General features: G+C 45.7%; 1 protein-coding gene across 1 annotated transcript; it reads right to left on the bottom strand.

The window, feature by feature from the left end:
- Window positions 1-2,036: 2,036 nt before the first annotated feature.
- XBP1 (X-box binding protein 1) lies at window positions 2,037-6,993 on the bottom strand. Its single transcript, XM_034791395.1, is given in 6 exon segments — window positions 2,037-3,204; window positions 5,232-5,339; window positions 5,342-5,395; window positions 6,190-6,324; window positions 6,479-6,575; window positions 6,650-6,993. Coding segments are annotated over 6 exon segments (1,281 nt in total). The 5' UTR covers window positions 6,979-6,993; the 3' UTR covers window positions 2,037-2,646.
- Window positions 6,994-14,167: the final 7,174 nt, after the last annotated feature.

Here is a 14,167-nt window from a genome sequence, read left to right as displayed (position 1 = left end):
GTTGCCTTCAGGCTCCCTACTATTGATCCTCACACCTGTCCCTTTTTTCTGTCGAGTCCTGGACTCAGTGGATCCTCCCCATAGGCTGAGGGAGGGTCTGTTAGCTGTGGGTGGGTGCACCTCCCAGAACCTGAATAGGAGCTCTTACACTCATTATGCAAAAATAAGTCACAAGAAAACATTCCTCAGGTGGAATGGCAAGCTGAAGGTATTGTTTCGTAATGATTTGTTACTTAGGGCTGCTCTATACTGGAAACTTACATCAGCACAGCTGTTTTTCAGTGGCCTGAAAAATCCACACCCTTGGAGCGACATGGCTATGCTGTAGACAGCGCTAGTTTGACAGAAGCATTCTTCCATTGACCTAGTTCCTACTTCTTGGGGAGGTGGGCTACCTGCAGCCACATGAGAACCCCTCCCATTTGCATACACTCCTGCAGCTGTGCCACTATTAGGTGTTAAATGTAGACATAACCTTAGAGGCTTTAGATCAGGTTCAGCTGAACTGCTTCATTCTACAGTAGTTTTTCTAGTATAAAGCAGCTTTGACTATTGCTCCCATTACCTAGTCTACCCTAGAGTAGTTTGCATTTGGAATTTACAATGACCTGGTCTCCATTCAAAGGCTAAGTTAGCCCATCGAATGGGCTCAGCATAGTTAAACCAACCTAATCCCTAGGAATTCTTCCATCTACCTACCACCTTTTGGGGATGTGGATTAGCTACACCAACCAGAGAATGCCTCCTGAGGGCAGAAGTAGTGTCTATACTGAAGCACTAACATAAGAATAGCCATACTGGGTCAGACCAAAGGTCCATCTAGCCCAGTATCCTGTCTTCTGACAGTGGCCAATGCCAGGTGCTTCAGCAGGAATGAACAGGCAAACAGATGCGATGGCAGGGGTTCTCAAACTGGGGGTTGGGAGGTTATTACATGGGGGGTTGCAAGCTGGCAGTCTCCACCCCAAATCCCACTTTGCCTCCAGCATTTATAATGGTGTTAAATATATAAACAAGTGTTTTTAATTTATAAGGGGGTTGTACTCAAAGGCTTGCTATGTGAAAGGGGCCACCAGTACAATAGTTTGAGAACCACTGTGTGATGGACGCTATCCTTGCCCATTCTGGTTAAGAGCTGTTGAACTTAGCTTTTTAGAACCCTGTTATAGTCTTGGCCTTCACAACATCCTCTGGCCGAGAGTTCCACAAGCTGACTGCATTGTGTGAAGAAATACTTCATTTTGTTTGTTTTAAACTTATTTAATTTGGTGATCCCTAGTTCTTATGTTAGGAGTAAATAGCACTTCCTTATTTACTTTCTCCACACTTGTCATGATTTTATAGACCTCTATCCTATGCCCCCTTAGTTGTCTCTTTTCCATGCTGAAAATTCCTAGTCTACTTAATCTCTCCTCCCATGGAAGCTGTTCCATACCCCTAATCATTTTTGCCCTTTTCTGTACCTTATCCAATTCCTTTTTTTTTTTTTTTTTTTTTGCAATGGGGCAACTACCTCTTCACACATCTTTAAGATGTAAGTGTACCATGGATTTATATAAAGGCACTAGGATATGTTGTGTTATCTCTTTTCCAATGATTCCCACCATTCATAGCTTTTTGGGCTGCCATTGAGTGGGTGTTTTCAGACAATTATCCATAATGACTCCAAGATCTCTTTGAGGAGTTACAGCTCTTTAGACCCCTTCATTTTATATGTACGGTTGTAGTGTTTCAAGCCCTTTAAAGTCTCTGCTCTCAACAGCAGAGTGGGTACGCCAAATCACATGGAGCATGCTCCTGCCATTGGAAGGCTTTGATAGCTGATCAGACCAAAGATGGTCCTGTAACCAGTTTTGTTCCACAGCTGTATTGAGCTATTGCAAAGACAGGCACCAAAACAAGCCATTTTATATGTCTGTACAATAAGGGAACCATTACAACACCCATCCTTTTACCATGTAAACAATATGAGATTGACACAGAAGTAGAGACCTTCTCCCACGCAGCTGTTATCTTTAAAATGGAAGTAGAGAGTATTTGCATTGCACTTTTTTAATTGCACAGGTAGTTTTAAATATTAAATGGAGAAAGCAATTCACTGAAACTAAATAGCAATAGAAAACTTTCATAAGCATTTACATAGTAAGTTATGTAAAATTTACAAGAGATTTTTAATCTTATGTTGAGCCAACTGTCTGTACATAGAGGGAAGCATAGCCCCATGCCTAAGCAGGCCATTGCTGTGACAAGGACTTAAACTCCTCCCCCCCTTTACTGCCCCTGAAATAAATTTCTCCTAGGTATGGAGGATTTGCCCAAATTGGGCAAGATACAGTGTAGGTACAAGAGCATCTGTTTCTTTCTGAGGGTAACATTACTTTTAGTTTCTGATAAGGGCAATTAGCCATTTTGTTTTCAAGAGAAAGTACTGGTACAAAGGGCACCATTATACCCAGTTCTACTGAGTCTGAGATGGGCACAAGTTAGCAATACTTGGTTTGGTGAAAACACTTTCTTAAAGAACATTGCTTTTTAAATAGCCATCTACTTTACTTCTGGCTTAAGAAAAAGGGGAGATGGTTCCTGCTACCCTGCATAGATGGTAAAGTGTTGCTCCACAGAAGAGATGCAACACTAATGAATAAATCAGACACTGATCAACTGGGGAAAGAGTTCATTGGCAAAAGTATCTTCCCAAGAATGGACTGTGCTCAGTGGAGAGGGCAGATCACTGAAGGGAGAAGGGGATCCTTCATATCCAGAGTCACTACATGCATCCAACAGACAGCAAGAGGTCTCAAGGCTGTGATCAGATGAGAGCAGGTTTGAGATACCCAGCTCAGGCAAAAAGTTGTCTATAGGTTCGTCTTTCACTGAGACTGGGGACTCAGGGAGGTCCTTGTCTTCTGAGGGAGAGAGAGATGCTTCCTCCATTTTCATTAGCATATCAGCTTGGCTGCCCATTTTAGCTGGAATCTCAAAGATTAGGGGCTTGGTGTACACGTGGTCAAACCGGATCAGTTCATTAATGGCCTCCAACTTGGCTGATGAGGACCCCACAGAGGGAGTGGGGGAGGCTGGTAAGGAATCTGATTCTTTTCCACAGATTTCTTCCTCAAGCTCTTCCAAGCACGACTCTGAATTACCATACCGGAGGAACATGTCTGGGTCCAGGCTGTCCAGAATGCCCAATAGCAGATCAGACTGAAGAATACAAAACCCACCATTTTAAAAGGAACATACAAACTACTGTACACAAACCAACCCCTCCTGATCCCCGGTAGGCTAAGCTCAATATGACCTGAAGAGCTGATAGGTACTGAAAGGCAGCACAAATGGGAATGGCACATGTACTCTGATATGCTCATTTACTTAACTCAGAGCTTTCTAGTCCATTAACCCTTCTAGGAGCTTGACTGGCATCATTAGACTGTTCTCTGCATTACAGTACCCCTATGGGGCCCCACGTACCCTGCACAGTGGTGTGTACTGTTCAAACAAAAACTTTCCTTGCCTACAATCTCTGTAGAGCCAGCAAACAAAGGCAAAATCTGGAAATAAAGAGTCAGCACCAGGAACTAGTCTGAGCAGTAGCTTCCATGACCACAAGGTTATCAGTATCAACTAGTTTGTTCCTTGGCTTTTAGCTTTCACATGTCCTTGTATCTGACTCTCTGGGATCAAGACAGCAGTTGAACAGTAACCAGTAGACTTCACAATATTAGGCTACTTAAAACCTGTCCAAAGCTACAGTAGAAATACAGCACGTGCTTTGAAGGACTGTATGTTTTCAGGGTTTTTACATGCACACAAACTGAAAATGAGCTAACAGGTGATGCAGCTGCAAACAAGGCTAATATTCTGGGGTGTATTAACAGGAGTATCATATGTAAGACATGAAACAAATGTCCTGCTCTCTTATGCACAGGTGAGACCTTGGCTGGAGTACTGAGTCCAGTTCTGGGTGCCACACATTAGGCGAGATATGGACAAACTGGAGAATGTCCAGAGAAGAGCAACAGAAGTGATAAAACCTCACCTATGAGGAAAGGTTAAGAAACTGGTCATGTTTAGTCTTTAGAAAAGACTGAGTAGAGAGGGGATAAGTGTTCAATTATGTTAAGGGTTGTTATAGAGGACAAGATAGCTGTTCTCCACATCCAGTGAATGTAGGACAAGTAGTAATGACTCAATCTGCAGCCCAGGAGATTAGACTATGTCTACACTACGGACTTTACAGCACCACTGCAAGGTATCCTGTGTAGCTGCTCTATGCCAGTGGAAAAGAGCTCTCCCACTGGCATAATGAAGCCACCTCCAATGAGCTGCAATAGCTAAGTCAGTGGGAGAGGGTTTCTTGCTGACATAGGGCTGTCCACTCCAGCACTTTTGTCCGTGTAACCTTGGTCAGTCAGGGGTGTGTTTTTTCATACCCCGACTGCCAAAATAGCTAACCTAAGGCTTTGTCTACACTAGCAATCTAACTATAAAGATAGGTCACTTCCAAGGAAGGTGACAAAAACCTCCAATAACAGGGATTCTACAGATTAAACAAACCTGTCAGGGATGTTCTAGGTATCCTTAAGTCCTGCCTCAGTGCAGTGGACTAGACGATCTTTCAAGATCCCTTCCAGACCTATATTTCTAGGAGTCTATGCTTCATGTTGCAAAAGTTGAATGATAATGGTTATGGGAATACCTAATGTACACTATTTAACTGCTTTCAAAATAATGAACTTCCACTTAATTTACAGTCCTCTTTTTGTCCTATGACCGCAGGAGTGTTAATAAGCCACTTCATGTTGAACGGTCTCTTAGAATACCCAATATGCAATGTTTGTCCCAGAATATTAGAGAGAGACAAGGTGGGGGAGACAATATCTTTTAGTGGACCAACTTCTGTTGGTGAGAGAGAAGCTTTCAAGTTTACACAGGTCTCTCCCACCAACAGAAGTTGGTCCACTAAAAGATATTACCTCCCCTACCTGTCTTTGACTTACTAGAAACAGCTTGTATGGCAATAGTTCTTGCCCAAGATTCACAAGCACAAATGTATCTGAGAGCATCTGGGCCTTTGAAATGTGCCAGCCTAGCAAGAGCTGCCTCAACACATTCACATCTGAACTACGTTTTTGGTGTGTTACAGCTCAAATTCTACTGCCCCGAATACCACAGCTGGGCTGTAATTCTTTCAAAAACTCATGATTTGTGAACAGGGAATGACTGCTCACCTCAGAGTCTGAAGAGTCAATGCCATCAGAATCCATGTGGAGATTGTCAGGAGGGGTGACTGCTGGGCCTGCACCTGCTGCAGAGGAACACGTAGTCTGAGTGCTGCGGACTCAGCGGACCCGGTCACCATCCTGATTTCATCCACCTGTGATTCCATCACCACCTGTAGCAGAAGAGAAAACTAAGGATCAGATATTATTTTGACTCCCAAACCACCTGCTGAAGTTCTTGCCATTATTGCAAGGATATGATACTGAGTGCCATGCAACCATCCTTTGGCAGTCGGTTGTGTGAATATCAACCTCACTTGGCTAGTACCAAAAACGAGGAACAGCGCTGCAGAAATTGGGAAGTGAGATGACTGTTGTAGACACGTGTTCAAAATACACCACTGTGGTTGAGCTTTAACTTCAGTCTGAGACATCCGTTAACACTACACTGGATCCACAACCACCTTCTGAAGGAGGCTGACCTTACCAGTCCATTGTTTTCCCTTTGTGCCAGATACTGGATATTCACCACCAGCTCTTGTGGCCACATTTAATGCTACTCTGCATTCAAGTCACACGGAGACCAGCATAAGATGTAGATTTGAGAGGGTCCTGAATTAACTCTTTGAATGCTGCTGGGTTTTCTTCCAAGCTGCCAGCTAGCGGCCACTTAAAGCTCAGTGGAGATGAGAGAGGCCACCCCCTCCCCATGTAGCAGTTAATATTTTGGAAGGATATTAAGCTTCAGGATGTATTAAGTCAATCTATTACATCTTGATGAGACCTAGTATAAAGCAGATCATCCCACCTTACCTACTGGGGGTTTCTTACACCTTTCACTAAAGTATCCGGTGCTGGCCCATCAGCAACAGGAGACTGGACTGCCCGTCTCAGACACTAAGGCATCAAGGAGCTGCCAGTAGAATCATCTGTCCCATTCCCCCACAGGAAACAGGTGCACACTCACCTTAGGCTCCCTCTTCTCCTCCTCCTCCATCTCCAGCGCATCTAGCCCCAGCCGGCAGCGCAGCTCCTGGTTCTGCACTGCGAGGCCGTGGGTCTTCTCCCGCAGGAGCTGGTTTTCTAGCAGGAGATTCTGGTTCTGAAAGAAGCCCACAGCGGACCTCAGCGGAGCAGGCCCCCGTAACCCGCGCCGCTCCCCCCTGCTCGCCAGGCGCTTTATATCCATGCGGCGCCGGACTCCCTCCCCAAGGGCTCGGCCCAGGCAGCCCCCCAGGCGGCAGCCCCAGCCTTACCTCCTGCTCCAGCTCCAACACCTGCTGCTCCAGCTCGCTCATCCGCGCCTTCTTCCTGTCCCGGGCGCTCTGCGCCGCCACGCGGTTCTTCAGCTTCCTACGGGGAGACAGCGCAGGTCTGAGCCCGAGCCCCGGCCCCCACCCGCTCCCCCCACACGGCGCCCCGCTCACCTGCGCAGCGCCTTCTCCTCCGGACTCAGGTGGGTGAGTCGCTGCCGCTTGCGGGCAGGCTGCTGGAGCTCCGGGCTGGGGGAGCGCGGGCCCCCGGCCGGGAGCACCACGGAGAGGGGCCGGCTGGCTGCGGCGCCCAGGGGCTCGGCTGCTTGGCCGGGGATGAGGAGCAGCCGCGGGGCGGCGGAACCGTGCAGCGCCACCATGGCAGACGCGGGGCTGCTTCGCTGCTGCTGCTGCTGAGAGCCCGGCGCTGCCAACGTTCCACCGGCCGAACGCTGGGCTCCGCCGCGTTCCACTCGCCTTCTGCCACCGTGGCTTAGCCCCATTGGCCACTGCCGTCTGACGACAAGCACTGAGTAGCGTGCGATTGGCCCGGGACAAGGGGCAAAGTGCAACTACATTGCGTCAGAGCGGTTGGGGGAGGGGAGCGCTAGCGGGAGGCGGGGCCGTGCCCACGCGGACTGCGAGAGTCGGCGCCGGGCTCGTATTGCTGCCGCTGCGGCATCGTTGCATCAGCCCCGCCTGGGGCCTCCGCCCGCCGCGCTGGCTGCGCCCGACCCCGCCTTGCGCAGGAGCCTCCGGCCACGGCGCTGCCATCGGCGCTCCGCGGCTCTGTCCAGGTGCGCAGCGCCTTGCACCCAGAGAGACCCGGAAACGCCAAGCGTGACTCTGAGATCTGGGAGGGAGCCGCGGGAGGCTGTGGAAGAGACGCTAGTGCGCTGCTGGAAAAGCAGAGGCTTCGGGCCAGGGAAGAGAAATAAACTTAAGGGCCATTAGATCCATTTCACATGCATCACGTTTCAAAGCAGTAACAATTTACAGGATTTTGTGTCTTGTTTTTGTTTGAATTTTGTAGAAAACTGTAGGTTGTAACAACAGTTAGTTTCAGGTATTGCTGTATATGGAATGCAAGCATGGATACAAAAAATACAAGGTCCTTGTGCCAATTGTATCATTTGCCTCTGTTTCAGAGGGGTAGCAATGTTGGTCTGCATCCGCAAAAACAACAAGGAGTCCTTGTGGCACCTTAAAGATTAACAAATTTATTTGCGCATGAGCTTTCATGGGCTAGAGCCCACTTCATCAGATGCATGAAGTGAAAAATACAGGAGCAGGTATAAATACATGAAAGGATGGGGGTTGCTTTACCAAGTGTTAGGTCAGTCTAACAAGATAAATTAATTAACAGCAGGATACCAAGGGAGGAAAAATCTGTATCAATTGTGTGCTTTGCTTTTCTAGGGCAGTTGCCCTTCACCTTCCAAGTGGTTGGGCATATGAGGACTCCCTCTCTTGTGTTTATTTCTGCAGTTTGTTTGTTTGTTTGCAAATTAAAAATAGCTGAAGAGTAAAGTAATGAAGGAAAAAGATTAGCTTAAAAAGTTCAAAGGCATCACACTACAGCTGTGTTTTTTGGCATTATTCCAGTGTTAGGGTACTGCCTAGTTCCCTGTCTGTGGTACGAAGAACAAGCTATCCACTGTAAGTATTTGTTCACCCGTTCAGTGCTAACTGCACCATGTGACTAGTTACGGCTGATATCTCACACCTTTGATTTGACACATTCATAAGGAAAATGGCAGCTTTGAATGAAGGTCTCTTTTTTGGAAGTGGATGAAAGTTTATTCTGGTCCTGCCCTTCATGCTCTTGCAATTGGATTTTTAACTATGGGTCTTCAGGACCTGCTGGCCCCCTCCTGTGCTTCTCAGCTTGCCACCTGGGGAATGCATAGTTGCCCTTCAGGGCCTACCAAGCCCTTCTTCCTTTTCTTTCATCCTGTATTTTAGCACCTGCTGACATAGTGCACCCCAGATTGTGTTAGATTCTATAAGAACTTAAAAGAGCTGGGATGGGGGAGACCTGTGATTGCAGGTCCCAAAAGCAAACTCGTCTGGAGCCAGCTGAACAGAAAGAGTGACGAGAGTATAGGCAACATTATTAACAGCAAGTCTTGTAATTCTGGATGGTTGAGACTTTGGCAATCCTGCTGGAAACTTTACTAAATAATCTTAATATAATTAATAACAGTTTTTTGTTGGGTCAGAGTCACAGGGTCTGGTCTGTTGTAACCCTCCAGACTGGGCCTTCGGTATCTGCTATCCCCATCTCTCTCTGGCTATCTGCAGAGAATCCCGTCACGCCATACTCCTGCGGGAAGCTTGTACTGTGCCCTGTCAGGGTGCAACACTCTCAAGGAGTATTTACAATGACACAGGCAGCCTTTTCAAAACAGGTAACTATTTTTAGTCACCTGACATACAGAATCTGAAAGTCCTTGGGTTAGTCCATCCTGGTCAAACCAGTGCCATGATGAGCCAGCCAAGCTGAGTTGAGCTCTGGCTCTCTCTTGTCTCCTCCCCCACCACCCTTGTTTCCCTACTCCGGGCTCCTTAGTCCCTCCAAGACTGCCAGCTTTATTCCAGCCACCTGTCACCTTGTTCCCCAACTCAGTTCACAAGTCTTGCTTGCTGGGGTTTCCTGCACTTAGATGTTGATTGCTCAGTCATTGGGACATCTTTGTCTTGCTGGACCTCTGCTGATTTGGGTCTGTTTCAGCCAGTTTTTAAAATGACTCTATTAATTCAACCAGACAGTGAGGGTGGATAAATACACATACACACCGTGGTGTTCTAGGAGTAGTGTTACCCTTTTGCACCCATTTGGTAGCAGTGCAACATACAGAGGGAAACTGAGGCATGCCTAAGATTTCTAAAATACATTACAAAAATTCCTGTTTCATCACACCATGCTATTTTCCAATAAAAATCCAAACTAATATTAGTGGCTGTCTTGTAGGAGACTTCAGCTGTTAATTAAGTCAAATACTGAAGTCATGACTTAGTCAAAACTCCTATAAAGTCAACTGGCCAGATCTTGACCTATTCCCTATCAGTGCTGTGGCTGCTTTGTGATGTGGCTGGAAAACTAGGATACCCATCTATGACAGGAGAATTCCCAGGCAAAGGGAATCCTAAGGGGATGTACAGCCAGTGGTTAATTCTCTCAGCCCTGTCACCATAGAGGGTATGACCAGGAAAAATGGAGTATAGCCAGAACACCTTTAAAATTTTTATTAAAGTTAATGTTTAAAATTAAAAATACACAAGTTAAGAGGGAAGGTACTGTACATCTGGGGTCAGGCTTGAGTTATGAGGGATTACAGGTATCAGTTGCAAGGATGAAGAGATACATATCACATAACCAGCATAGACTTAGATTGGAGTGCAAGTTTTTAAAGTGTTAGTGGATAAGTGGGCTTAGGTACGCCACCCATGGAATGTATAAGGAGTCCAAGTCAGTATCGGTGTAGCGAATAAGTACATGGGTGGGGTGTGTCCCTTGGGTCATCAGGGAAGGAAGTGGGTTATTTCCCTGGTCAACGGTCTCGGTTACTCAATGTGGTATTGACAGTGTCCTGTGATGTGTTCCGTATAAATGTCTCTGGACTACCTGGTGGTGTCAGACACCATGAGCTGTCTCATGAGCCGGGCGTAGCTTCGACCGACTCCACAGGCTCTCAGAACCGGCTCGTTGTGGGGTCCCACGTTCCAGTTATAGCCAGCAGCCAGAATAGTTCTTTGGCACCTCAGGCAGCTGGGTGTAAGCTAGAGCAGCCTTCAGACTGTACTGATTTTTGTCTGGCCTCAGAATCCGGGGGCCACAGATGTGTTGTGTGTGGTACAACCAGCCATCTTTGTCACACCCGATGAGCTGCATTGCGTACAAATGGGATGCAGCTCAGAATCTGAGCCAGTGGGCTTTTTGCCTGCATAAAACCAGAGTAATTAACTCAGGTTTTGGACCAGGAGCTTGTTTAATCTTCCTGAGCTGCTTTTATTTTCGAAGATTTTCTGTTCTTTGTAGCTAGTGAGGGCAAGAACAGAAATGCAAAACTTTTGAAGTGGTATACAAACTGAAGCAAACCAAGCTGTATGGTGCTTTTCTGACTCTGGCATTTATTTTTCATTAACTCTGACACCGGTTAGTGAATAATGATGCAAAATATACCACCTGTCACAGCTCCAGTTGAGTACCCTCTCTTGACCTCTCACCAGACTGCTGTGAGGGAACCCAGCTGCTGAATCTCCTGTATTTTAAGCCTCCACTCTGAACAGAGTCCCTGCACTGTCCCTATTTTAGGGCCTCTGAGCACACTCTGTCACCTGGTCCTGAGAGTTTCAACCACATAGCCCACAGCCCAGTCCATGGAACCAGTGCTAGGCCCTCAGATTCCCTCCCTATAACTTAAAACACACCCTCTCCCAGAGCTTCACCCACAAGTGAGCCTTCTGATTTACTTCTTCAAGAGGGCATGCGATAGGTGTAAATGCTGAACACAGACAGACTGGCACCAGCTTTTAAATCAACATTCTTTAATAGCATGAAAAATACACAGATCTATCCAACAATAATAAACCCTATATCCAGTTCCCTGCATCATTTTTTTCAACACTCCAGAGGATTCTTTGGGTTGGGGTCAGAGTCATCTGGGGCTATCCAGGATCCTTCCTTTGCAGTGCCTAGCAAAGGTTCTGACACACAGTCTTCTCCCCAAGCACGCTTCCTCTGACCATGGCTAGTCCATTCCCTTCCCCTTCCCCACCCAAACTTCCTGTGTGTTTCTCTGAGTTTTCCCCCTGTGAGCACTTTTATAACCTTTTGCTTTTGTCATTTCTTCACTTTACTTTGTCCTTCTTGCTAACTTCCTACTCTCTCAACCCCCAGAAAAGGTGGAGAGAACTGGTTTCCCCTAGCATGCAGTTACTCTTTTGTTCTCCCCAGGTAAGGTCTGTTCAGCTGCTGGTCGTCTTTAACAATGGGTGATACATGCTTAAAGCTTGTCAGAAGAGGAGGATACACAGAAATTTAATCATACAGACATTTCATAACAACTTTATAATAGCAACCAGAATTCATAAGTTTGTACAGACTCCCCCAAACGGTCACACTCTGTAAGCCTGAATAAACCCCTTCCACTGTAAATTATATATTCGGTTCTTGTTGATTGCTTGTAATCTTACCACTGAGACCAGCCAGGAATGGATGTGGAGAAGCCTGACCTAGGAAATATGCATTCATTTTTTAAAAATACTGCAGTAGCTCCCCTGCGGGTACAATCTCTAATAATTATATTGTGATGTTGCAGGGCCAGAGTGAAAGAGTGAGAAACAAAAGGTTTCAGAGTAGCAGCCGTGTTAGTCTGTATCCGCAAAAAGAACAGGAGTACTTGTGGCACCTTAGAGACTAACAAATTTATTAGAGCATAAGCTTTCATGGACTACATGAAAGCTTATGCTCTAATAAATTTGTTAATCGCTAAGGTGCCACAAGTACTCCTGTTCTTTTTGAGAAACAAAAGTTCACCAGAAGCTCAGTCTTGAACTGATGAATGGCAGCATCTCCAGGTAGGTTTTATTGCAGTTCAGGTTTAATTCAGATTTGCACCACCCTTTGCCTTTTTCCTCTCTGGCTGTCTCTTCACTGGTTTTTTATTTGGCAAAATTTTCTCACCATTGCAAACACTAGTACAGCACCCCTACCCATAGCACTTGCAGGGTTGCTAGTGCAGACAAGGTTCCAGGTGACAAATGCAATTAATTCCACTGTCCTGCTTAGAGCAGGTTTTACACAGCATGATGTTTAGAATGTGGGCAGCTGCCAGTGCCTTATCTATACTAGTTCTCCCACCATTGCTATCACCTGTGGAGCTGAACCAGTGATAACAACATAGGAAATCTTAGCAAAAATTTCCTAATCTAAACAAGGCGATAGAATCTTTGCCATGGAGTAAGCCATTATTTCCTAATGATATGGCCCTTATTTGCCATGTTCCAGATGGCCACTGTATCAAAAGGAAACAACAGTTTGTTTAAGGAAGGTGGTGAGAGTGAAGGTTGTTTACTATAAGAGGTAGGGGGAAGGTAAGAGAGAAGAGAAAAAGGGGCAGCGAGAAAGAAGTGGAAGAGAGGGTGTGGAGGATGCATAACTTTTAATAATCCAGCTGAGTTTAAGGGCATTGTCTAAGAAAAGAGCCTGTTTGCTGAACCTGTATCCAGGATGAATGGACAGTGGCCCTGGGCCTCAGTCCAGCTGAACAGCTTGTGCATTCCCAGATCTGTTTGAGCTGGTCAGAGGGATACTAAGAATGTCTCTGATATTTCCAGACTTGGTTGGGTTTCAGGCCTATACATTTAGTTATTTTGTTTTTTTATTTTAATAGCATTTTTTATCTCCCATAATTTTAAAATTGTAGTATCATGGCTCAAACATTCCATATCAGAGCTGGAAGGTCAATAAAATTACTGTTTTGACTGTAATTGTGTTCTTATCAGAGTTAGGAACTGATATCACTGGCAAGAGAACAGCATGGTATTGGCAGACACTAGGTAAGTTTCTGCCATTCTTGATTTACAGCACTCCTTGGTGTTCTTGACCTGAGGCCCACCCACTGCTCTGCCAAAATAATCTAACTCTTGATTTGCAGAATTCCATGTGTGTCTAGTTTTGAGGTACTCGCACAGCTCTGTCAATTCATCTCAAGACACAGTGAATTCATCTTGGACAACAAAGACCCACCACTAGGACACACAGTTCTTCAACCACCTCTCTTCAAACACACATTGAAAGAGTAAACAGAAACATCTGCATTGCTAGATCAGACCAATGGTCCATCCTGTCCAGCATCCTGTCTCTGACAATGGCCAGTACCTGAGGGCTCAGGGGAAGATTCAAGAAACCTCCCAATGGACAATTGTGGAATAACCTGCCCATAGAGAAGTTTTTTCCTTACCCCTGTCTGTTAATGATTATTTTATGCCTGAAATTAGAGGGTATATTCCGTCTATGTTTTGTAAAATTCTGTTGTGATGAAAGTGGAGCTGCCCTGTAATAATGTATGAATACTGTATGTTGACCTGTTTATTGGGATGTTTACGGAATGAATATATTGGTTTAGTTTAATGGGGGACTGTAAAGAAAACAAGCAGGAAAGGGAGAAGAATAGCTCACGATAAGCCATTTTTCAGCAAACACTTGAGAGAGAATGCCAGGACTAGAAAAGACCTGAGAACCAAAAGATCAGAAGGACTCTAGCCATGTAAAAGGGGATTCTCTTTCAAAAGGGGAGGGTGCTCTTGCAGGGAGTTTTTTGGGTGGACCAGACTGACACAGGATGCTGCTGGGGAGCAGGGGATGTCTGAAGAAGTTAGACTCGCCTCGTCACCCTCACAGGATGGTAACTGATTATCCTCTTTCAAAACCCTCCTCAAAATTTCCCTTTCCATGATGCCTACAAAAAACTTGATTATGGTTAAGTTGCTGGTATACCGAGGCCATTGTCTATCATGCTGACCAATATTATCTCATTGTTTCTTTGTACTCCCTTATCTGTCTATATCCACCTATTGTCTGTTGTCTTAGATAGTAAGCTCTTTGGACAGACGCTGTCTTTCTGGTTTATTTGGGCATAAGCTTTCGTGAGTAAAAACCTCACTTCTTCGTATTGGTGCACAATG

The sequence above is a fragment of the Trachemys scripta genome, chromosome 15, assembly GCF_013100865.1.
Source record: "Trachemys scripta elegans isolate TJP31775 chromosome 15, CAS_Tse_1.0, whole genome shotgun sequence".
In the NCBI taxonomy this organism is placed as follows: domain Eukaryota; kingdom Metazoa; phylum Chordata; order Testudines; family Emydidae; genus Trachemys; species Trachemys scripta.
The sequence above is the reverse complement of the archived record's forward strand: the minus strand, read 5'-3'. Positions and strand labels throughout refer to the sequence as shown.